Consider the following 26,261-nt stretch of genomic DNA (forward strand, 5'->3'; position numbering starts at 1 on the left):
GGAAATATTGTGTTATATTTTTCTCTCTGCATCTTGATACGAAAATGAAAAAGAAGTATAGTGATATGCAGAAAGCAAAAGTTTTCCATCTTTTGTTTTCTGCATATTCTTTTTTTTTTTTATTATTGGCTTTTTTTGCTGATTTTCCATGGGAAATCCCTACATCCCTAAATACAAATTATTTACATCACTACCAGATCAAAACAGAATGATGTGGGCCTAATTCAGTATAACCTGTTGAGTTAAGCTCCTCCACACCCTCAAACATCCAAATCAGTTTCTATACAGATCTCACACAAAACTGCAACCCTGAACAGTGACATCCAAACACAGTGCTTTCAGTTTTTCTTCTTACCTCAGTAAGGCTGTTGGCTCTCAGGTCCAGTGTGTTGAGCAGAGCGTTGTTCTCCAGACCTTCCACGCTTGCCAGGTGGTTGTGTGAGCAGTTCAGGTGCAGGAGAGTGAACACGTCCCTCAGTCCTTTGGTGCTGATCAGCTGGTTGTGATCCAATGACAACCTCTGCAGTCTCCTCATAGACTCCAAACCAGCTAGGAATGAGATGGACAATGAGAAGACACTTATTTAGATTGCTAAAAAGCACAGGGTGAGTCTGCATAAAAGCAGTAAAGAAAGCATAAGCATGTCTAAAAAAATAAATTTGAAATGAGACAGTCCAAAAGCCCTCTCCTATAAAAATTCAGTTTTAGAGGCGAGTCACGATGTTACGGTAGCTGAATATGCAATTCAATGTGTTTAACCTTTTGCCAGGCCTATATCTATTTATGACTTTAGCCTCAAGGCTCCAGTTCACTTCAGTAAATAAATCACTTTTCAATGCATATTGTAGTAAAGTGAATGAAGCCCAGGGCTGAAAAGAAGAGAGATGCTGCCCTCTGGTGGAGTATTGCAGACTTGGGCTACAAAACTAAAACTAAAGACCTTCATTGTAATGTGTGACACAATCACACATTACAATGACAACAATCTGTTGAATGTTATTTGTTTCTTTACAACAAATATACTCATAATAAACATCATGTGAATGATCATGATTTTTCCAGTTCTCACCAATGCGGGTGATGGAGTTGTGTGAGAGCTCTAGAACGTCCAAATTTTCAGCACCAGTTAAACCATGGATGGACGTCAGCTTGTTGTGGCCGAGTTGAAGAACTCGTAAACTAGTCATATTTTCACAGTTGACAAATGAGATGTCGTTTTCCTGTAACAAAACAAATAAAGATCTTAGGACAGAATACAAAGATAATGATATCTAACTGACATTAACAAGATCTGCACAAAATAGAGGTAAGTAAAGATCTTGGATTACTTAATGTCCCTTGAAAAAGTGGCATTTAAGACAGTAAACTCATTATATATTGACTGAATACCCACCTGTACATCGATGTAGCAGAGCTGTGGTATCTGGTTGATGCCTTCCAGGGATTTGAGGCCACAGCGTCTGAGGGTGAGGGACTGAAGTTGAGTACACTGAGCGAGAGTGGTTAAGCTACAGCCAGGCAAGTCCTCCAGGGTCACTGTAGTCATCTGACAGATAGGTGAAGATGCTTTAAAGTTCAGAAGGTCTTTCTGGATTTTGAACGGTTAAGTATATAGTGTATCTGTCTTCGCTGCTTAATTTCACTAACACAACATATCAGACACGCTCACAGACACACATTAGACTTATCACGCCACGCATCAATTGTAAATTAGGAAAGAGTGCTTTAAACTTTCCCGCTTCTGACAGATGGAACTGGCTTCAGGATTCTCTCAAATTAGAACAACTCGTTTCCATTGAGACGCTCAAGATGATGCTTGAAAATGTGTTACATAGGGACTGCTCTTGTTTTTAAGAGCCCTCTTATTCGCCTACATCAGTGATTCACATCTGATTTGATTGTTTATACTGTATGTACTGTCATTTTGTAATTGCTCCTTCGTTAATTTTTTTACACATTGTTATTTGGGTATTGTTTTAAGATCGGATTATTTTCGATCATATTATTTGTACTGTAATTTTTGAGATCGTTTTTATTGTCACTGAGGTGGCTGGGTTAGCTCAGTTGGTAGAGCGGGCGCACATATGTAGAGGTTTACGCCTCGATGCAGCGGCTGCGGGTTCGACTCTGACCTGCGGCCCTTTGCTGCATGTCATCCCCCCCCCCCTCTCTCTCTCTCCCCGTTCATGTCTTCATCTGTCCTGTGGAATAAAATGCCCAAAAAAGCGTCACTGCTAATACGGAGTAGGGCTGGGCAATATGGAGAAAACCAGATATCACGATATTCTTGACCTAATACCTCAACAATTAGATTTTGAAATAATCATCAATAATATGGATATAATGATTAATTGGTTAAAAGCAAATACTAGAACAGCTAGAACAGTCTGGTAAGTTGAGAAAATGACATCACTTTGCTGTAATGCAGCCTTTAAAACCAGGAGAAGACTAAACTTAAGCCATATTACGATATCGCAATATCCAAAAGCTAAGACGATATCTAGTCTCATATCACGATATCGATATATTGCCCAGCCCTAATACAGACCATCCTTTAACATAGCTAGGTGAAATCAGTAGTACACATTTCCTTGCAAATACAGTATTTAATACATTTGGTGTATTCAACATTGTCTTTTTACCGCAAAGTCATAACAGGTGTCATTTGCATACTACTAGATAGCTCTGGTGGGTGAACGTAAAAGGATGAGTTTCAAAGAAGAGTTTAGAGTTCCATGTGTCAGTATGTATGAGTATGTATGAGTATAAGCACTTCAGGCCAAATCCCACAGACTTGCATATCAGTGTTTTAACAACTTCATCTTTCACAAATGGTATTGTCAGTGTGTCTGTATCATGGCCGAGCATTTGTACAAATCTTACCTCTTGCAGGGATTTCCTGCCTGTGAACTGAAGCAAAGTGTCTGGGCAGAGAGGTGGCAGGCTGCTGGCCTCGGCAGCGCCTCGCAGCCCTCTCCGACTCCGGACGGATACTTTCTGCTTCCTCTTGTTCTGGAGGGAGAGTTTGGACCAGGGGATGCAGTCTTTCATCCATGACAGCCTCTTCTTCTCTGTGTGCACTGGGAGGCACACGGGTAAAAACACAGGGGAAGGCCTTGCTGCTTGATTTTGGCAGTCCACAGTTTTATCTATGGAGGTCTGACTGATGTTCTCTTCTGGGTCATGTTGTTGTTGTGGTATGGTTTCAGTACTGGTGGGCCTGACTGTAGACTCACTGTGTAAAGGACCAGGGCTTGAGGAAGTCCAGGTGGTGCTGTCTTGTAGTTGTGAGACCAGGGAGTGTTCTGTTTTATCTTTATTCGTGCTGTTATTTTCTCTTTTCTCTTGTAGCTCATTTGCTCTTACGTCCTTTTCCGTGTCGTGCACCACTCTCTTTTGGCTCCCCTCCTTTACTTTAAGTCTCATTTCTTTTTCTTTTTTTTCTTTCTCAGTTTCTCCCATAAATTCTCCCTTCAGCTGCTTCTCTCCCTCCACATTTTTTATCTCCTCCTCCCTTTTCCTCGTCCCCTCCTGTTTCTTTTCTTTTGTTATGCTCTCACGTTCCAACTTTCTGTTGTACAAATCAGAGCCTTCATACCCCTCCTGATCCTCTTTAAGCCTTATTCTGTAATACACTTCGTCCCTCTGCTTCCTCTTCCGTTCTTCCTCTTTTGTTTTCTTTTCATAGTCCGTTTTCGTCTCCTCGTCCTCTTCGATGGGTCCAAGTTCTTCTTTAAGTTTTCTGTTTTCCCCTTCCTTTTCTCTTACCGTTTCCTTCACCTCCCTCTTCTCCTCCGTCTTTTTCCTGTCCTTTTCTTCCTTCTTTTTCCTCTCCACAAACTTTATTTCTTCATCTGCATGTTCATGTTGACTTTTACCCCTCCTCCTCATCTCTTCATTAAGCTTTTCCTGAGCCATCATTTTTCTATCATCAGCCTGCTGCTCTTCTTTATTTGTCTTCATCTCATCCTGCTTCTTTCTCTCATCAATCTCCTTAGTTCTCCTCACCTCCTCCTGTATTCTCATGTCTTCTTTATTGCTTGTTTTTCTCTCCTCCTCCTCCTCTTCCTCCTCTTCCTTCAAGCTAATTTCTTCCTCCATTTTTCTCTTCTCTTTCTCCATCTTTTTCCTTGCCTCTTCTGCCTCGTTTCTTTCCTTCTCCCTTTTCCTCTTCTCCTCCTCCCTTTTCCTTTCGTCTTTCTCCTTTGTCATTCTCATCGCATCCTCTAGCTTCTTCTTTTCCAAATCGATCTTGATTCTTTCCTCTTCTCTCTTCCTCTTTTCCTCCCTTTCCATTCTCCTCTTTTCCTCTTCCTTATGTTTCCTCTCCTCTTCTTTTTTAAGTGTTATCTCTTCTATTTTTCTCTCTTCCGCTTTCTTCCTCCTTGTCTCTTTCTCCATTCTTTTCCTCTCTGCCTCTATCTTGATTTTCTCCTCTTCCCTTTTCCTCTTGTCCTCCTCATCCTTTATCCTCTTCTGCTCCTCTTCCCTCATCCGCCTCTCTTCCTCCACTCGTCTCTGTAAGTTGCTGATCAGTTCCTAATTGGTCAAGAGAAACACTAGAGTTACACCAAAGACAGTTGTCCCATCTCATTAGAAACATTTAATTGAAACTACATAAAACAGTCCACCTATAAATTGCTAACAGACCTCTAAGTGTAGAGATGTTATATTTGAGGTCAGTGAACTTTTGATTCGAGAAGTCAAACACCTCCCCCCACCCCCTAAAAGAGACCACGATTTTCCACATAATCTCACAGTTGTTGAAATAATGATGAAATAAGATTGTTAACTAAGTCAATGTCCATATTTAACGTATTAACCCGGGAGAGTGGCTACACCCAGTGGTGTCTCTGCAGGTTGGGTATCTGCTGAAAACTGCAACAAGAGGATTCAGGCATACCTGCTGCAGCAGCAACTCCTGTTCAAGTTTTTGCTGAGCTCTTTTCCCCATCAACTCAAACTCCTTCTGATGCAGCTGGATACAGAAAGCAACAATCAACAAATAAACGTGACAATGGTATACATTATGACATTTAACACTTTTTAAATTCTGGATTTTCTCTTTGATATCTTTCTTCGCAAAGCACGTGTCTTACTCTCTGACAACTTTATCTATCAATCAATCTAGCTTGTTATCTTTACTTAGTATTTTTCTCAAGGGCATTGAGCAAGGCAACGGTTTCCTCAGGTTGTCTGTTTCCCTAATTATTACATATATTATTAGACATATCTGAAGTACCAGGTTCCTTTTCCCCTTTTCAGTAAGACGTATATAAGAGGGATCCCTACACAGTGGGAGATTACAGATTTGCTCACCTGAAATACTTAAATACCAAAACCTACATCTGCTATATTAAGAATTATTATGGGTAATCATGTTGAGTAGAGGAAGTCCAGAGTGACTCACCTTCTCGGCCTCCATTATCTTCTTCAGCTCCTTCTGGAAGTCTCTTTCTATTTGTCTCCTTTCCTCCTCCTTCTTCTCACAGTGTCGTTTTTCTTGCTCTGCCTCGAGTTCAAATGCAAAGTGCTTCTCACTCTCCATGTATTCATCTGTTCCAGCTGCAACTTACACAAATGTAAGGCTTAATTACTAGTTAGCAAGGATGAAAACCATGTGCTATGCAGTGAAAACAAACTGCCTCAAAAATAATGCATAAAAAAAAGTATATCTCTCATCTCACGTGAATGATTCGGGCAGCGCTTGGGCAAGTCAGTAGCAATACACTGTATGTCATTCTTCCAAATTTTCTCAAAATTAGACTGGTGGTGTAGCAGTTATGGGCTTTCAAAATGTTGAATTTAGAATTTTAACTAGAGCATTTCCATCAGTTCAGAAACACTATATATCTGTATGTCAAACATGTTGCCAAAATACTTCATCACAGGGCGCCCTGGTAGCTCACCTAGTTGAGCGTGCGCCCCATGTATCAAGGCTCAGTCTTTATCGCAGTGTCCCGGGTTTGATTCCAACCTGCGGCCCTTTGCTGCATGTCTTACCCCCCCCATCTCTCTCTCTCTCTCTCTCTCTCTCTCTCTCCTACTGCTGTCCTATCAATTAAAGACAAAAAAGCCCAAACAATAATCTGAAAAAGAAAAAGCTTCATCACCATCAGCATTTTAACCACTGACCAGATCTAAGGAAATGATAAACTCGTAAAATGTAACCCTCTACTCTATTCTTTGTTCAAAAGGTGGTATTATGTACATCTTCATCACACATTCGATCTTACTGCAGTCATTAATGAGAACAAAAAAAGGACAACAGTGCCCACTTGTGGGCAAAAGTTCTCTCACAACAGAAGTTACATTATCAGACCTTCAGCAAGGCCTCAACAGTGCCATGAAAAAGGAACAGAGAGGAAAACGATGTCATTTAGCATCAACGTCTATCACACCTGTGCAGATAACTCCAGTCATACAGATTTGTTTATTTTAAATTTACATCATGCTGTCACTCAGACGTAAGCACTTGAGTACCTAATCAATAACGGTTTTCAAGAATTGTCCTTTTTATTCAGTAAGTATTCGCAAGCGTTATTCACAAGTGATGCCCAGAATTTGATGCTTTTACCTGGGAAATATGCAAATGAAAAGGATCATTTAAAGGTGACTTTATCACCCTCTAGTGTGGCTTAGACTGTACAATTTTTCGGTTTACAAAATGTCAGTACTTTCAGTAATTTGAGACTTGTGTGGGTGACACAAGTCTCAAATTACTGAAAGTACTGAAAAATTAAACGTAAATTAAAAAGTAAACCGAAAAATTGAACAGTCTAAGCGTGGTTTACACGGCATTGCGTCAAGCATTTTCACTTCATTTTTCTAAACATGTACTGTACCTTCATTGTTGGGACACACTGACACATTGTGAGTGAAAAGTGGTTCTGTGGGTGCAGGAAGGAGGCGGGTGTCAGTGGAAGTGTTGTTCTCTTCATTTTCTGTGTCACAAGTCACCTGTATCAGGCAAAACATAACTTACGAGTAGTTTGCCACAACTTGTATTTTGGATGCTTCATACAGTAAGAGTTTGAGACTAAAATAGTAAAGAGAGACATTTACCTGCTCATTCGGTTTCCTCATGTCCTTATCGAGTTCAAATGGCAAGTTCATCGTGTCGTCAGTGTGATGTGATGCAGTGAAGTCTGAGATGCAATTCAAAGAAAACACATCCATCATCATGGGAAACATGCTCACCTATGGTATTTGGAGGTAATGATGACTGGATGTCTCCTTGTTGTTTTCTACATGTGTATCTAGAAATGCTATAGATGCATAGAATAATAAAAGTGCCAGGATAGATTAGTATTTTAGCAGCCATTTACAAAACACGAGAGCTAATGTATTGCCCTTGTTCACCACAGAAAAGTAAGGCCTCTAGAAGCATAATGTTGCATGATGTGCAAGTTGTCATACCTTCAATTTCCTCAAGGATGAGCTTCTCACAAACTGCTGCTCTGCTCTTTGAGGTTTCAAAGTAGCTAAGCAGAGATGGGGGAATATCATCCGAGTCCTGTTGTGAGAAAGATTTAACTGATCACTTTTAAGCCTCGTCTGCATCTGGCTCCAAACTATATGGCAGAGATGTTGAATATATGAGTCAGTTTGCAGCTTTAGATCCTACGGTGGGGCCCTTCTGGTCCGCTTAAATCTAAAGGAGACCGTGCTCTTGCCATCAGGGCCCCTCCACTTTGGGACGACCTGCCTGGGAAGATACTCTAAGGCTCGCAGAATCAGTGAACTCTTTCAAATCACTTCTTAAAACCCATTTTTATAGACTTGATTTCATTTTACTTATTTATTTTATTGCTTTACCCTTTTTATTGGCATCGTTTTTTGTTTTTTTTGCATTTGTCATGGTTTTGTTTTATCTTGTCTTCTCTCTACTATGTTTTGCCTCGTTTGTCTTCTCTTTTTATTTACCCTAGTTTTGTCTTGCTTTTGTTAGGCCCCATTGTTAATCTCTGTTGTTATATTGACTTCTTCATTTCCTGCTCTTGCTATGCTTTGTATTTCAAAGTCTCTTAAACTCTGTTTTTCAAGTTGCTTTACCAGTTACTATTATTATTATTATTATTATTATTATTATTATTATTATTAAATACATACAAAAATAGTTAAGTAGGCATGGTAGGTGCCCTGATCGATAGCTGCTGCGTCAAAAAGTTCCACCTTTCACCTTTGACTTTATTGTTGTCCTCCTGGCAAGAGTTGACTTTCAGGTGATACACAGAAAACGCAAATACTTGAGCATAAAACACATAAAACATACAATAGAAATATGTTAAACATATCATAACGTTATGATAAAACCTACCACTCAAGCTAAAATATATAAGTTGATAGCAAGTAAAAAGCTAGCTGCTACTAGCTACATTTAGCTTGTCGTTACCTGTCCAATTAACAAGTGTTAATCATCTTATTTCAGTGTTCTGGCCTCAGCAGGACATTACTTACCTTCTCGTGAAACAAAAAACTCTCCTGCTCTTCTTTAGTTTCATCAGAATCAAAGATGACTTGATTATTTAGCTCAAGCATAATTGTATCATAATTAGCATCCATTTTAAAACGACAGCGACTCGCTGGCATTTAACTTTTACATGTAGCTATTTACCACATCTGTTATCTTACGTTGCTATTATTATATCGACAATACACATACTTGCTGTTTGTCTCTATAAACTGTTGTTAAGCAATAATTCAACGTCTGCTATCAGACAGAACCAGCCATAATACATCCATGAGAAAAAGATCCATTCGCGTCTATGATATACTTTAGTCTCCATGGAAACAATGTTGTGAACTAGCTATAGAGCCTCGCTAGGGACATACCGTGCGAAACGCAAAGGGGAAATCAAAGATTCTTCACAAAACATGTCCTTGCAACTCACTCACATCTAGCTAAACGTTATTTCTTTCAATCACATATTTACTTATATTTATCACTTTTATTATTTATATGTATTTGTATTAACACTTTTATTTTTTAATCAATTGAAATCAAGCTCTGCTTTATTGATATTTTACATTATATTCTATCTACAGTAAGTAGAAGTTGTATTGTTTTCTGCATTGTTGTCTGTTCAGTTTTTGTATACAAAAAATAAACTAAAGCTGTTTTAAATTGAAACCTCTCAAGTTGTACTGTATTGTAGTGTTTTATAAGTTATATTCAACATGTGCAAAAATATAATGAAATTGTACTAATGAGTGTAATGAATGAATGTGTTCATTCAGTGTTTGCTGTTGTTGTTGTTGTTGTTGTTGTTGTTGTTGTTGTTGTTGTTATTGTTATTGTTCATTGTTAATTTGACACCCCAAAAAAAGGATTGAGTGCCAATACTCTCCGACAAACGTTTTTAAGCTTTCCACACTTGCCAACTGTTACACTTTGGCACAATGAGCAATTTGTAAGCTGTAAGCTGATTCGTTGTAAATGAAATGTAGTGTCATGGACTTGTGTGGGCATTATGGGCAGCCAGCTAGAAGGGGTCAGTGAGCCTAAGACCTTGTAGGTGAGTCACAGGACCAGAAGCACAAAAAAATGTGTTAGGCTGTGAACAATGCACACTTTTTCCACGGCATTTCAGATCACAAAGACTAGTTCCTCTCTCCCGTGGTGAAGTCTCTGCACTGGTGCTGTACTCCTTCTCTTTGAGGAGATTCCAGTGGCCCACACAGGTTTTCCTATACACATTCCCCAGGGCTTTCTAAAAGGAACCCAGTCTCCTTCCTCAAAGTTTCAAAGAAGAACAGCATGTCCTCCATCCCAAACTGTTTGCTCCGGAGACACACTATGGTCTGTTCTCCTTTCTCGTGACGTTCCAGGACGAAAACAAAACAACAGAATGGCGCCAGATCAGACTGATTTTTCCATCAAAGGCCGAAACTGAATTCCACAACGACAATGAATGGCATCACATCAACAACACTTATGTGGCCTACAGGTTCAACGCCATCAGAATCTTCTCAGGTCAGACATGCTTTCAGTAAAGGCATTATGGGTCAAAGCACAACTTCAGTTCTGAGGCTGACGGGCAGAAACAGGACACTTTGGTGCTTCCCCCGTTGTTGGAGTCAAACTGCCTGTCCCTTATGTTTCATTAGGTCCTCTAAGATTCATTGACCAAGTTCAATTGCTCAAAAAGGCTCCATCAGCAAGCCTTGTCCACTTCGATTAGGGCCAGGCCCTTTGTCAGTGGGCAAGGTGTCCGTCGCTTTTGTCCAAGTGCACAGAACCCAGACAGCGGCCAGACAGGGCCAAGCTGCAGATTTATATAGCAGATTATGCCAGTCAATGGCTCCTCCGGCCTAAACGCAGCGGCGGTTTGGATAGCAGCCGTGTGTTTACATTGTCAAGGGTTTTCTGTTACTCGTCTGTAGCCATTATCTTGGCAGCTATTGGGCCTATCAAGCCTATCATTTCCATCTAGGGGCTTTGACGAAAGAAGAGATTGGAGGGAAAAATGACCACCACCCCAAACTACTACTTTAACTTCCTTTTGCTGCCCCCATTTTGAATGCACAGGTTACAAGTCACAGATACTAACCATGCATAATATGAATTACTAAAAAGTGTTAAATGTTATTTTAATCATTTACCATATTTAGTCACCATGGACTTAATTAATCACAGGAACCTAAAATGAAAATTCCACTAAAAAATGAAATATTTTCCATGCTCAAACTCAAGCTCTTTGCTGGAAAATGGATGATTCGTCTCAATGCACTGAGCCAGATTATAGGCTTCTGAGATTAAGGTGGCTTGTATGTAGACCTGATGGTAGTTGAAACATATTAGGTGCACGTGAGGGGGGAAATATTTAAACAAGCTAATCCTGCCAGAATGCCATTGTAAGCCTAATCACTTATGCTGCATTCTTGTAGTTATCTGCTGTCACATCAAATTCATCTTGCTTGTACAAACAAATATCTGATGTTGGTTCTTTACAAATGTAAAGCTATACCTGCACAACATTGTCCTAAATTAGTGAAGTTCAACCAGTTCATCCTCAACGCCCTCCTTACCGAAATGATCTCTCCTTAACTGCGGTGACAACAGCACATCAGTTGAATTTGGACAGAGATTTGGATTGCCCTTCAAAGTTATCATTACGCTGCCAGTGTGACCTTAGTACATCTAAATCTGCTTCAAATGACTGTGGGATTACTATAATCAGAATTCCCCCCTAACAAGCTGAGGGAGGGGGCTGCAATGTGCTTCAGGTTCAATGACTTAAAGTAGCACTTCTACTAGTTTGTTGTACATTCATGTGGATTTTTTATTTTTTATTTTATTTTATTTAGTATTTTTTATTTTATTTTATTTAGTATTTTTTATTTTATTGTCCATGCTATTAGTGTGGATTTGCTTTTTTATCATCCTGTTTGTGATGTGTGTGATGTCTTAAGATACTGGAATCTTGAATTTCCCCTTGTGGATCAATAAAGTATCTATCTATCTATCTATCTATCTATCTATCTATCTATCTATCTATCTATCTATCTATCTATCTATCTATCTATTCATCATTTATTTAGACACTTCTTCCCAGATTCTCTGGATGTGGTATTACAAGGTTTACACAATGTTTTCTAATCTGCACATTTTCATCTTTGCAAATATTTAACAGTCACATGCTGAGCATTTGACAGGATTTCCATACAGTGGTAACATTGACAACCACGGGCAAAATTAAATGTAAGCTCTTTTCTTTACTTCACTAAGAGACAGAAGACTATACATGTACATAGAATACCTTAAGCCAAACGTTTGTGCTGAGCCACAGTCTGTGTAAATACATCCACTGTGTGGAGGCAGAATGGCTCTCTGTGATCAGAGACAAACTGCAGAGGACGCTCAGAATTTTAATGCAGCATTTGCTTTTTAACAAAACATGCAGAGTAGAGGAAAATTACATGAGGGGGAGAAACAACATTTGCAACCAAGATTACAAGTTTCCCTGATGTTACATGTAGCTACATGTAGCAGTGTATTTAAACACTGCTGTAGCGTGCCTGGAGCAGATGACCATGAATAGTAAACCGGCCTGGTATGACGTCATACCGAGCTGAGAGTAGAAAAAAACTGTTTAATTTCATTGAAATACATTTACCCCATTATTTGAAGCTTTTGTCACGTTTAATATGAACATCCGACAGGCAATACGGACTACAACATGACATCACTGACATCTAATAGTTTGTGATTTTCTGACATTCAGTATACTGGCGTGCACAGAAAAACCCACCCACATTGTGCCCTAGAGGGATAAAACTAACCATAATAACAGCACTTGGCCGAGGTCTGGTGTTAGTGCTCTGACGTACTGTCGGGACCCATGACTTATTATTGGCCTTGTGTCACAGGACAGTGTCTATTGAGGGAAGTGAGGAAGCTTTACTTCAGTTAATCCTCTTTGAAAAAGCATCTCCACCTCCATCCAGCGAGCGCCCAAGGTGAGCCTGAGCCACAGTGCTGCCATTATGTTGTTGAAAATGTCCACGCATGCCCTGTGCATGTGTGGTGAATGTGTACTTGGATGTCACTACCTGTCATATTGTGAGTGAGCAAGGCTGGGCAACAATTTAATCATTGTTTATTGTTCCTTTTTATAATCATGCTGTTATAAATCTTTCATAATTCTTGCATTAAGATATTGTGACTCACACTTCCTATGTCTATCTATTAGAGCACTAATAAAACTTACAGGCAACAGTGTCCAAGAAATGACAGGCAAAGGGAAATCCGAAAAACAAGCAGTAGTCAAAAATCCAAGGGAATCAGGAACTCAGGAAACAGGGAAAAACACTCGAAGGCTGCACACAAGGAAAACAGTGGAACAGTGGTGATCTTGCACAGGTAAGACTAAAACAAACTAAACAAAAACTTGACACAGAGACGAGACATGACAATCACATTTTACCTAGTGTGGGAACTGAAATATCTCAGAAATTTTGAAGATTGCATTGTTCTGTCCTCCTTCAAAATATGTCCTGTTTCTCTACCCCTTTAAAAATTATTTTACAACGATGGAGTCTAATCTCCAAAGACTCTGTACATTTCATTATGCATATGTACAACAAACCTTTGCATATCTGCAAAGAAGTCTCTCCTGATTGAAATCACTGCAACCCTGTGCTGCCTCTTGTTAACACACTGGTATCAAAACTATACGATGAAATATCTTGATATCAATTTTGCCCGTATCGCCCACCTCTAAGTGTTTAAGTGTGTAGGTACCATGGTATTGTGACCAAACTACGATGCAATTGTACTTCCTGTTCTACTAACAGGATGGGATTTGGGTCATTTCATACTGGAATCAGTATGCGTTAGTATCTGCATTTAAGTCATTTATTGTGACATTACAATTTTTCTGATTTCACTAGAATAATTGCTGTGATCAAATGTTTATGTCAGAGTGCCCAGTAATATCCCATGACAGTGTGGCATTAAAAAGAAACCATACCTTGTGACACCATGAACCAACTGAAAACAACCTTATATATATCACCATCAAAGTATCATTATAGCAAATACATTTTTGATTACATCTAGGGCTGACTGGTATAATGAAATACTGTGATTCAACCTATATCAACAAAAACCTATATTTGCTATATAGCTAACTGAAGTTATGTGTTTTAGTTGTCCATTTTGTTTGGAACTATCCACGACCTTCCACTCCCGGGATTGCTCCATTGCGCAGAAAGTTGCAGAAAACATGCAGAAACATGCAGAAAGTCAAACTTCATCAACAAAACCTTAACATACGGTAAAACAGCATCACAATACTGGCCTCAGTGTTTCAATGATTGGCAGTTCCTTCAACTTGTGATAAAAAGCTAATAACAGCTCACAGAAGGATATGAGAGCACAGGGACGAGCAAGGGCCACACCAGTCTTAGCAGCAGTAGAGCTGTAACAAAAGATGAGAGCACCAGAACATGACCCATGTGCCAGGGCTAGTACCAACAGCTGCACCTCCTGTTTTGGTGCACAAAGTGGCAGGGAGTTACCCACGGCTCTGTGGTCAATTGTCCTACAAACGAAAAGGGAAACAAAGCCCACAAAAAATCCCTTGGGTGAGAGAAAACCTATCTGTGAGGAACCCGTAGTTAGAAACGAGAACACTTTGACTCAGACAAGACACAACATGGTGGGAGCAGATAGCATTCATCACCATCTCGTGACTCCATTCTTATTTCGCCCATCCAAACTCCAGGCATCAGCACTTCTCATGGCCTCTGGGTCTCATTTTGACTCTTGTTTTTTTACTAGAAAAAAACCACAAAACTGAATCAAGGCTGTCAGGGTGGACGTCACTGCTGCCTTACCGCTGACTGTTTTCTTTTGTATTATCAGAGCAGATTTGAGCTGTACACTGCGTATCATATCACGCAGGCTTTTCTGTTTTTCAAAGCAGCTCCCAGACAGCACATGAAATGCATATTGTTTTCCCCTGGGTGAAAACGGAGCTTTTCAAGACAATAGCACACATTCAAGGTCTGTAAGTTAAAGAGTTTATGATGTCATAAATAGTTATTCTAAATATACTTACATCATAGGATTGGATAACAGTTGCAGGATGTTACCTCTTAATGTGGGAGTAAATACTATGTGATGCACAAACTCAAAAGGTTTTTGGTTGCCAGTCCTGAAAGTTCAAAGCTTCTCTTCCATTCTTTTTCTGGCTTGATTTGACTTCCACAAATGTCACTCTTCGCTTAATACTGGTATTAAACGTAATAAAATACCCCTCCATTACTTGTTATTTATGATAGTCGGATAGTTTGTTGGTGGCCTTTGACAATATGTACAATTCTGGAGTATGTAGTTTGTGGTGTTGTTGAACTGTATTGCATTACACAGAAAAGTGTTTCTGCTATTTTTTCCTACCCTCATGGGGTGAACAAAATAATAGAAACACCTGTAAGTTCAACACGATAATTCATCAGAACCACAAACTGCACAAGTTGAATCAACACCTCTCTAAAACAGTTTCAACAAAAACTAAGCATTACAACCTTAATGAACTTAGGAGTTATTGCAGGACTGTGATTGTATTAGACTGCATTGGTTTTAGATGGGTGGACCAAATAAACTGGCAACTGAGTGTATGACTTTCATAATATCCATCTTAATACAATAACCATTTATCATATAAGGACAATATTTGGATGACATGAGAGTATTCTCACTGTTTGCACGATTTTGTTCTGAGAGAGTGAGTGTGAAAAATCAGCAGCAGCATCAAATCATTGATTCGCCCATTCATGCCAGCTCTGGGTGATTCCCATTGGCTGACAACTTGCGTCTCTCTGTGACGCGGTGAAAACCAATATGGCTTAACTTTCCATCAGAGATCTGGCAGGACGGGGTAAACTTGTGACATCCAGATGGCATCATGTTACCAAAGTCAGCGTCAGGTAATAAAGAATTCAACAGGTTAGGGTTAAGGTAAGCCGCCATCTGTGAACGGCTCTGTGTTTACCATCGCAAAATCAAAACAGCAGCACAGAACGGAGAACTCCAGGTACCTTACAGTCCATATGCATGAATCACCTGTTTTTTCCCTCTTTCAAAACAAGAGACATTGGTGTGTAGAATGAATTCAAACCTGGGTTTATTTTCCACAATCGACAAAAAATAAAATGTCTACTTTTTCTACTCTGGAAGAAAATATCAGGTAAAGGAGAGATCAATAAGTACGTGTGATGTACAGATGTTTAAGTATTAAAGTGTTCTTGTGCTGTCATCTTTTTGAATGGTTCAATTTAGCGTAGATGTTCGGTTAGCACACCACATTTTCATAAGAAATGTAGTACTGAAAATAAACTTCTCGAGTACTTTAGTACTGCATACTGTAAAGTGAAAGAGAGAACTACTGCTTGAACATTGTTACTCCTTTGTGTGTTTTTAAACCATAAACTGTAACATCGTATCAGGCTCTAAATCCTCAAAATGGCTCAACAACAAGTGTCAGAACCTTCCCTCTATACTGGCAGCTTTCACTGATCACAAATCAGAGCACTACGCTATTATCACCTTTCTTATCAGTGACGGTACAGTATGTATGTCTGTAAGGAGAAACGCGGATTTGTTCAATGTGCTGTTTGACTGATAAAGAAAATGAATTTCACTTTGTTTTCTATTGCCCTTCTTATATTAAAATGTTAGGTTATGTTTATAACCTATTTAGTCCGAAACGTCATCCAACGTCTGAGGTTTTTTCATGATTGCTCAAGTCCGATTTTACATGTATATATCCTCGAGTCCGAGTCCAAGTACAAGTCATCAGTCTGCAAGTCCAAGTCAAGTCACGAGTCCAGAGAATAGAGTCTCGAGTCGGACTCGAGTCCAGAGAATAGAGACTTGAGTCGGACTCAAGTCCGAGTCCAGGACTTGATTTTGTAAATATGGATGATGCACACACATTGAATTGGCTGTTTACATATGAAACATATGGATTTGCTAGTTAAGTCGATGAGGAACAAAAGCTCTTCATCATGATATGCTGTAAGTTTGTGGCCGTTTGTCAGTGTGCAGTTCATTTCAAACGTATTATTTGAAAGAACACAGTTGCTATTTTGTGTATATATATATATATAAATCACCAAAAGATATATGTTTTGTAAAATGTTGGTGTCTTGTAATCCCATGTGAGATGAGCCAGATGTTTGGCACGACACAGAAATAAAAAATAAACTAAGCTAACTACTTTGTCTTCGGTACATTAAGCACCAGCTGATACTGTTCACTGCTTGCAGATTAAAGTTAGAGAGTTTAGTTACAGTTTATAGTCAGCAAAATGGTTCTTCCTTTGCTCCACAGATTGAGCTGTAAAACTCTGTCATCAAGAAATGTTTATAATCACCTTGAGCTACTGCTGTCCTATTAGCCAAAGCCGCTGGCTACTCTTCTCAGCTGCTGCTTTATGATTTCACAAAATCCCTGACCACAAAAAACCCTGAGTCACTCACAATCACCATAATACATAATTATGTACCCGACCCAGGCTTGTTAGCTTTGTTGTTCAGCCACGACTGCTAGTTCTGTGCGTTCTGTTTGACTTGTCCACTGCATCTTCAGTAAATATACTGTACAGAGAGGACACCAGAGGTACCAGTTAGGTTTTGGGCTGGTGCTGATAGTCTCTGCTGTGGTGCTAAGCTCAAACATTCTCTTTCACTTCCTATTTCCTCACCTCATGAAACCACGATGGCTTGCTTTCACTTAAATGTGGAAGTTAAAGTTGGCATTTATTTACTAAAAGCCATAACACTCTGCATGGCTCAAACCAACAGGTTGATGCAATGGATTGTTTTTTTTCCCATCTGGGTAGATACTCAAGAGCACCTGGCTCTTAAATGTTGGCTGTACCACTGTGTAATCTTTCTATAGTTTTCTAATGTTCTTGTTGACATGTTCAAACCTGGGAGCTGACCACACGAGGTGATCAAACACACTTTAAAAGGGGGACAAAGAAGGAGAAGGAAACAACCAAATTTTTATAGCTGTTCTAGTGTTAAACAATAATCCACAGCACTAGTCTTCTCTCTGAACAGATGGTGATTATGCAATAATAACACGTCTCTGGGTTTTTGAATAGGAGGTGGCAGATACCTAAATAATTTATAAGTGAACTACAGTGTCATCAGCCAAGCAAAACATGCATGCCTCGATAGAATTAACATGAGCATTGGTTTTCTTTCACCGCTCTCAGGGTTTATGTGCTGCCCTGCTGATGAGATGGAGGCCATATAGCAGCAATCAATAAGTCTGTTACTCAGGCTGCTCTCGCTGAACTCCTGCAGAGGGGGCAAGGTGCAGCGAGCAGGCAATATCCTGGATATTTTGTACAATGAGGATGACGGCCTCTGTTCACGTCAGGAGCACAGAGATATGACACAATGTCTGAGATGTTCTTCATCCTTCAGGAGAGTTGTAAAGAGCAGTGATAAGGGCTATGAACTGGAAGTAATAGGATTTGTGTGAGCTCCAGATACACAGTCTCACACGCAATTTTTTTTTTTTTTGGCCTGGCAAAGACCTCATGACAACTGATGTTTCTGTGATGATGTCCTTGATGCACCTGGAACGCTAGTGGGTGGATATCAGACTCTGGGACAACTCAGGACAAAGACATGCGTGGTTCTGTTTCTCTTTTTCAAACTGCACATGCATGAATTCTATCTCAATGATTTAGCCAAACTACAGCTTTCCAGAGAGAAAAAAAGCAAGATTGATTTGATCGATTGGTTGTTAAAGATTGATTTTGCAAAAGAAAATGAAAAAAATAAATAATCAAAAAGCATGGGAAAGAATTATGTCTATAAATCCATCTTGTCCTTAGATTTAGAGCATGAGGAGAGAGTCCTCATTGTTTGTAATAATAATAATAATAATAACTTTTATTTATATAGTGCCTTTCAAGAAACCCAAGGACACTTTACAGAATTAGAGGTTGTAGGCTGTGGTAAACATTTTCTGTGAAAGGTCTCCCCCTTATTGCTCTGGGAAAACATCACTTTTTCCATCACAAATGTATCCTTTAAGATGGATATATTGTTGAAGTATGGGAGGTTTGGTTTTTATATCAGTTTTTAGTTATTGCCTTTTTACATAGCAACCAATACAGTTTTACAGGGTTATAGGTTGCTTGTTGTTACCACTTCTTTTGTTATAAAGCAAGATGCAATGTGTTGCTGATCTGATTTCAAAACCAAGTAAAACCAAGTAAACAAACAGTGTCATTTAAAAAAATGCCAGAAAGGAACTATGATGCTGATCAGCAGGAAATGTCTCTTTAAATGTTTTTGAATGATAGCACAAGCACTACAGTATAGGCGCAACAAAAGTGAAATAAAGGATTATGTGAAGGTGGGACGATAGAAGTGTGACCCTGAAACTGTGATGTGAGTGGGGAGGTGGATGAGTGCACTTACACATTTCCCTCCCACGACCCAGTTTCACTGTTGAGTGATACCATTTAACTGTGAAGTTGTATAGCTCAAGTTGTCTCGCTTAACTTTATTTATTTATGAAAAGTACAATATTCCCCTCAGAAAAGTAGTAAAGTATAAGTACAAAGGAGCACAAGTACACAAGTAAAGTGCAAGTAAGCCTACCTAAAAATGTAAAAGTTATTGTAGATACTTATAATACGTTTAGAGTTACTTTTGGCTTTGTAAGGCTATTTAATTAGGCATATATCCTGAAAAAAAACTCGTTTTCACAGAAGGATGCATAACTCTATTTAATATTTGATGATAGAAAATATGCTCTTGTCTCTATTACAGCCTGGTCATGTAGGGATTTTATTTTAGGCCTATTCTATGGGGCACGTTGCTAGTGCTCTTTGTTTTATCTATTCCTATTAGGCCTATTAGGGCATCCACAGTGCTTTTTTTTATATATTGTAGGCTACATTGTTTTATGTATGTTAGATAGTTAGTTAAATGTGTATGCTTGTCCAGAGAGCACAAGGTTGTCATTGTATGAAACTTCCCTAGTGGCATTTTATCGCACAATACATTTTTTTAAATAAAATATAGGCTAATATTTATAAAATGTATTTAAAAAATGTTCACTGACATAATCTTGCATTATTTAAATGTGTGTATAAACTGTACTTTATGGTCTACGCTTAAAGGAATATCTCATTTTAGATGCGTGATGATTTAGAAAAACTGATTTCCGTCTCGTCTGAGCTATATGGTAATTAGCCTTGAAGGGTGCGCGTGTGGATGACGCGGAAAACGCCGACCTTGACCAAAACCTCGCTTTTTATGTTTTAAAATCCTAAACACAATCTGTATTCAGATATAAAAAAGGACGTCATGGAAATGAATCGGTATAAAGTACGAGTGTATAAATATCCAGTGAGGGAAATGAGCGTTTATAAACAGAGACACATTGCGTTCATCCATGAGCCAGTCCCTTTTCCGTGTAGTAGTGGAGCGTACCAAGTAGAACAGGGGGGTTATAGGAAACAAACACGTTAATTTCACCTTAAATCTTAATAATGCTGCCACGTATAATATGCAGTGTCATATAGTGGGGCTTTATAATCTGTATGCGGTGAGCTACATCATAGATAAAGAGAAAGTGATCCGTGATAGGTGCGGATGAGGATGAGTCCCCCCTCTAAGTGTGCCATGTTTCTGGCTGAGAGCAAGAGAAGTCAAAGCACCGGAGTCTGTGGCAGCACACCGGCCGGACTGGTTCACATAGAAGCAAGTGATAATGTCTCCCCCGTGCATGTGCTCTCATAATTTCATTCCTTGAGACGCATCATTTCAGTATAAGGACGACTTGTATTCCACACTGGTGAGTAGGCTACATCACAGAACCCTCAATGGAAGGTATTAGGCTAATGATAAAAGCATGGCATGATGTGTGTGTGTGTGTGTGTGTGTGTGTGTGTGTGTGTGTGTGTGTGTGTGTGTGCGCGCCCGCGCGCGTGTGTCCGTCCGTTCCGTCCGTGCGCGTCCTATGTGTGTGTGTGGGAGTCAGAAAGCGGGCAGAATGAGATACCAGTGCGCAGGATGTGTCTGTGAATGATGAAACACTTCGCATAGATGTCATGAAGACTGGGCGGGATGCAGCACATTAATTTATGCGCGAAAAAAAAATGTGCCTGGGTAGAACAACGAGCCACATGGCACCGGTGTGTTGTTGGGTTTATTTTTTATTTATTTTTTGTATCCCTTTATCCATCTGCATCTGCTCGTTGTATACCTCGGCCCTTGTATTGACTCGTCATTCCTGAGTCATGTGCAGACAGAGAAAAAAATAATATATATCTTTGGGCGTGCATTCATTCTCAGCCTAAACACAATCACACTCATTGTCATGCAATAGGCCTGATTGCTATGCCCACAGCCTCCGTAATATTGCAGTGAAGGTTACTCAGCATCAGCGGTCGTTTTGGCTGCTATGTTGCCTTCACTGGATTATGAAACGACGGCCTTTGCCTCACAGAAACCAGGTTAATCTTGAAGCGGTAAAGGGAATCTATTAATCAGTTAATCCTCTGCTTGGTGAAACGTCGGGGAGGAATGTTGTATTTCTGCAACATGGATGGATGCATCCGAATATTTCCGGGATATTTCGCGCCGGTGATGCGTTTTTATGAAAATATTGAAGTGCATAAATATGTCAAATTGACCAAGACGCCCTAGGAGGCTGACATTTAAAGAAACGGGGATGCTGTGCGCCTTAACCCGCCGTTGGGTGGATAGCGTCCACACCCTTGAATCTTTTCTAACGCTATTTATATAGTGATAATCATAGCGGTGATACAAGTAGGCTAAATAAATGATGATTGCGACTATTACAGGACAAAAAGAGACAAGTAACCCTTTTGTTTCCTCCACCCTTTTGGCCAGGGAACCGGCGCATGTCTGCTCACATTCCTATTTGTATTTTGGAAGTTGATATCCTTTCATAGGCTATTTGAGGGGTTTTTCCGTATCCCAGAGAGCTGCGGAGAAAAGGAGTGTTTGGGTTCGTATGCAAATGGCCTCCTATCTTTAATTATTCAGGAGGCTGGAAACGTGATCGTCTCCATATACCTCGACCTGTCACTGTCCCAGTCACCGTCACAAACCAGCCTAGTCTTCCCTGGCATTTGGTTTTTGGGAGAACAGTGACTTGTAATAAAACTATCCTCGTTCATTGATTTTGCTGCCCCAGCCAGCCATGTGATTTCCATGTGAGAAATAACTCTGAATATCCCCCCCCTCCGGATAAAGCAATATTTCTGGTATGAGTGTTTCCCAGTCCGATAACATGTTATGGGATAGGCCTTAAGTATACAGAGTGTAACAGTATGAATTATTTTCTCTAAAACAAAACTATGATTAAAATCAGATTTGAAACACTTTACTGTTTGGGTTGTTCAGTTAAATTACCTTTTGTGTATATGATTAGAGTTTGGGTTTTAATTTGACTTTTTAGATCTTTAAAACAATGTTTACAGAAAGTCTATTATTCATTTGTCAAAGTCATCAGGTTTTTGTGTGTATGTGTGTGTATATATATATATATATATATAATTAGTTAATTTTGGGTAAATACCATTATTTTTTTTTTTTATTTATGATGAAAAATTAAAGGCTGAAAGAAAAGTCCCAAAACTCAAACCAATGACGAGACTCTGATGACTGACAACCTCTTCCAGGATTTTCACTTTTATTGGCTATTTACTAACTACAATATTTCCTCTTGTGCCCCACAGACATTTGGTGATAATGACGAAATAAACCACTTCCTGATCACTCAACCTCTACAAACTGTCTCAAAAATCCCACGGGCCCTTGAACCCAAACATCTTCAAACTCGCAGCGTCGCACAGTCAAAGTTCCAGAAAGTGACTTTTCCCAGACGCCGGCCCTGCCCTTCCAGCCTGCCAACTAAAAAGACGTTCCACCCCTTGCCCTTGTTTGCTTTATCAAATGCCCAAAAACAGCAAGGCCGTCAAGAGAGAGCTTGACGACGATGTCACAGAGTCTGTCAAAGACCTGCTTTCCAACGAGGACGCCTGTGACGATTCCTTCAAGAAGAGCTCGTTGATCGTCAACAACCATGAAGGGGAAAGGAAAGAGTGCGATGTGGAGGAAGGGGGCTCGGATGGAGAAGAGGAGGAACGCCCGGCCTGGAACAGCAAGCTCCAGTACATCCTGGCCCAGGTTGGCTTCTCTGTAGGCCTGGGAAACGTCTGGAGGTTCCCCTACCTGTGTCAGAAGAACGGAGGGGGTGAGTTACATTTTAGCTGACAACCACATATACAGTAGGAGTGGGCAATGTGGAAAAACATCACCATTATAGTCATAAGAAATATTGATGGTAACATTATTTATTAACTATAAAAAATTATAAAAAAAATAAATAAAATTGTGCAATATTTGGTTGAACTGAATGAAAATATGAAATTCATGAATAAATCAAACAAATCATCTATTTAGCATTTCCTTCACAATTGACCACAACTATGATTTAACTGTGTATGACTTAAAGGACAATTTTGGTTATTACAACGTGGGACTTATTTTCATAGTTTAGACTTATCGTTTCCATAATTTTACTTAAAGGTGCTGTAGGTAGGATTGCGAAGATCCAGGACTAAGCAAAGAAATGTGCACATCGACAACTTCTCAGTCCCTCCCCCCTTTCCGCTAAAGGCCAAAACGGTCTCGTAAGCCCCTCCCCCTACAGGGGAGAATGCATGCGTGTGCATGAGCAGTGATTGACACGCAGTTAGACCCCCCCCCCCCCTGGCCCTGATTGGTGCATCTGAACAGGGAGCTGTGGATTTTTGCAAATCACACCACAGGCTGTAGGTGGAGCCAGAGGAGCCGGATTTCTTTTTAAATGACCTGCTTCATGTAGTTCTACTCGAACATTGGGTCAGTCTCAGCAAATATGACAGAAAATTAGTTTTATAAGTCTTACCTACTGCACCTTTAACAAAAAGGTTGCTGAAATCTTGAAATGCGATAACATTGCTACATCAAAATCCAAGAAACGCAAGCAATAAGACAGGTTGGATATAAGTCAACCAACAACAGAAAGTGAGCACATCCAAAATGTCAATAATGAATGGCAAAAACTGTGAACTAAGATTCAAGTTGTAATTAACTGGAAGTATCCTTTTGAAGAGACTTTAGTTACTAAATCAACAACATTAAAATGAACCTGCCGAGCATTTCACATATGCTGATGTGCAGACAGACAGCAGTCAAACTAAGCACAAAATGCCATTATATGACACTAGGGCCAGATACAAATTTAGGTTAAAAAATTAAAAAAAGGCAAACTACAAAGAGTGCATCATGGGATGGGAGCAGGGATGCAACACTTAAAACAAATGTAAAGAAGAAGACTATACCATTTGAAGTTTCTGAGAGTACAAAGATCCAAGTATGGACACATCTGTGTCTTGTATAAAGTATGTTATTACAGAGGACAAATGAGGACAAAATTAACATTGGATTTGATTCACTTCTATGGCCTTGTGAAGGAATAGAGCAGGATTGCATCACTGTTTTTGTGTTGTCACAGACATGTTCTTGGAATAGGATTTCTATACTCGCAGATAACAGAAGCGTAGTCTTCTTCTTTTAATGACCTTATTCACACTTATATGCGGGTCCCAATCTCACAAAGTGATCATGTGGCTTTTGTTACGACGCTGTATTTACACTATGTTTACAGTGTGGGTGCAGGGTCAACATCTAATCAATGTTTGAGTGAATGTGCATGTCTAAAAAGTGTCGAGTTAAGAAATAACTCGAAAACTAGGAAAACAGATCAGCCAATCTCCTCCAAAAAGTCTTAATATATCATCAGGTTTCAACTCTTGGACACTAAATAGGCTCCTCCAGATTAGTCCTGTAATGCATATCTAGAATCAACACACACCAAACAGATGCAGGTATTGCATCATGTGCAATGTGTTCAGTACTGCCTGTGTGCTGCTAAGTGTGTGTGTAAGAAAGATGGAGAAAAAGAGTCCTTCCTATTTTGTACCCGTCTGTCAAAACCAGACTGCTCAGAGAGCTTCATGGTCGACATGAGTCGCGTAACCATCTGTGTCTCTGTCAGTGTGCAGTCTGCAACATTTCTCCTACAAACGGCTAAACCAAATGAATATAACTCTACTGTCTACATGTAGGAAATCATTCTGTGAGCAGCTCTGATGCTCATGATTGTAGTCTAACAATAACAACACATAAACCCCGCTGCAATCAAAACAACATTTCCCACAATGCCCAGGAATTAGCTACTTGACTCGTGTTGTGTTACATTTCATACTCACTGCAGGGTTAATACTCTAGAGAGTGTGTGTGTGTGTGTGTGTGTGTGTGTGTGTGTGTGTGTGTGTGTGTTGGGAAGGTGATAATGTGATGTACTTCCCACGTGGAGATTACATAGTGTAAAACCATTGACTGCCTCAAGAAAGCTGATTAAATGAAACCGTGTCAGACAGGTTGTCCAGACAGGATATAATCTCTGGGGGGGGGTCCTCTCTCTAGATCCTGTCAAATTTTCAGGTCTGTTTAAACAGCTCTGGTCAACCTATAATTACATTAAAATGGCGCAGATCCTCATGAGGGTACGAGATCTGATGTGTGTACACACGTCATTGCCTTTCATCTACTTACTGTACAGTACATTTCCTTTTATGGTTGTGTGGCGAGTACAGTGCCGGATCCAATGATAATTTTCTCTGAATTGTTATAATCATCTAAAAAATGTCAGAAAGTAGGAAAGAATGTTTCAAGCACGTGAACACCAAAAGAGCAGCAGGACCTGACGGTATCAGTGGACGGGTCCTCAAACTGTGTGTTGACCAACTAGCGCCGGTTTTCAGGTTGATATTCAACCTGATATTCAGTTTGTCTACTGTCCCAACTGATCACCGGAAGATGCCATAGCACACATCCTCCCACACCATCTCACCTGGAAAAGAAAGGAAGCTATGTGAGATTGCTGTTCATTGACCACAGTTCAGCGTTTAACACCATAGTCCCCTCCAGGCTCGTCACAAAGCTCAAGGGCCTGGGATTAAACGCCTCACTGTGCATCTGGATCCTTGACTTCCTGCCAGGCGGACCCCCAGGTGGTGAGGGTGTGCAGACACACCACTTCCACCCTCTTACTTAACACCGGAGCAGTAGAGAGTCGAGGACCTGAAACGCTGTTGTCAGGACAACAACCTACTCATGAATGTCAACAAGTCTAAAAATTGTTGGGAAGAAACTACGCCCCCCTTACAATCAACGGGTCCTCAGTGGAGAGGGTGGACCACTTCAAGTAACTTGGTGTCCACATCACCGAGGGTCTGACTCACACGCAACCTACGTGGCAGTATCCTAAACTATGTTGTAGAATTAATGTTGTAATGTTCACTCGCGGTGCTTCAACTGCCTCACAAAGTGGCAAGCTAACATTAAAAGGTAGCTAATTGCATTTCACCACATCAGCAAACATTCTTACCTTCATCCAGGATTCTTCCATCTGTGTGTTCGTCACTTACTTTCTGCTGTGCTCCCATCATGATTACTTCAGCCACTAGAGGGCGCCACCACTATAAACGTTAATACGGGTCGTAATTGTTGCTTGAAGTTACTTACGGGGTCTTTTTTCGGGAGGAGGCCAGTCTTGTGGCCTTAACGCCCCCCTGGTTATTTCACATTTTGTTTTGGTGTTACCTCGAGATAACAATAAATCCTAAAGTCACATGCTG

The 26,261-nt window shown here is 40.0% G+C and overlaps 2 protein-coding genes across 2 annotated transcripts in view; one reads left to right on the forward strand and one right to left on the reverse strand.

Annotated features, from left to right (window-relative positions):
• Positions 1–8,782, reverse strand: part of lrriq1 (leucine-rich repeats and IQ motif containing 1) — a 51,865-nt gene extending 43,083 nt beyond the window's left edge. Inside the window, exons 1-10 of the mRNA XM_078256523.1 lie at positions 8,461–8,782; positions 7,420–7,516; positions 7,066–7,148; positions 6,846–6,960; positions 5,411–5,565; positions 4,904–4,978; positions 2,884–4,539; positions 1,394–1,546; positions 1,070–1,220; positions 356–549 (exon numbers count right to left, since the gene is read on the reverse strand). Coding sequence (XP_078112649.1) covers positions 356–549; positions 1,070–1,220; positions 1,394–1,546; positions 2,884–4,539; positions 4,904–4,978; positions 5,411–5,565; positions 6,846–6,960; positions 7,066–7,148; positions 7,420–7,516; positions 8,461–8,592 — 2,811 coding nt within the window. The 5' untranslated portion in view covers positions 8,593–8,782. The remainder of the gene's footprint in view (positions 1–355; positions 550–1,069; positions 1,221–1,393; positions 1,547–2,883; positions 4,540–4,903; positions 4,979–5,410; positions 5,566–6,845; positions 6,961–7,065; positions 7,149–7,419; positions 7,517–8,460) is intronic.
• An 11,408-nt stretch (positions 8,783–20,190) lies between these two features.
• The window catches only part of slc6a15 (solute carrier family 6 member 15), a 33,275-nt gene continuing 27,204 nt past the window's right edge, over positions 20,191–26,261 (forward strand). The window contains exons 1-2 of the mRNA XM_078256528.1: positions 20,191–20,338; positions 22,251–22,768. Coding sequence (XP_078112654.1) covers positions 22,468–22,768 — 301 coding nt within the window. The 5' untranslated portion in view covers positions 20,191–20,338; positions 22,251–22,467. The remainder of the gene's footprint in view (positions 20,339–22,250; positions 22,769–26,261) is intronic.

The sequence above is a fragment of the Sander vitreus genome, chromosome 8 (genome assembly GCF_031162955.1).
Source record: "Sander vitreus isolate 19-12246 chromosome 8, sanVit1, whole genome shotgun sequence".
In the NCBI taxonomy this organism is placed as follows: domain Eukaryota; kingdom Metazoa; phylum Chordata; class Actinopteri; order Perciformes; family Percidae; genus Sander; species Sander vitreus.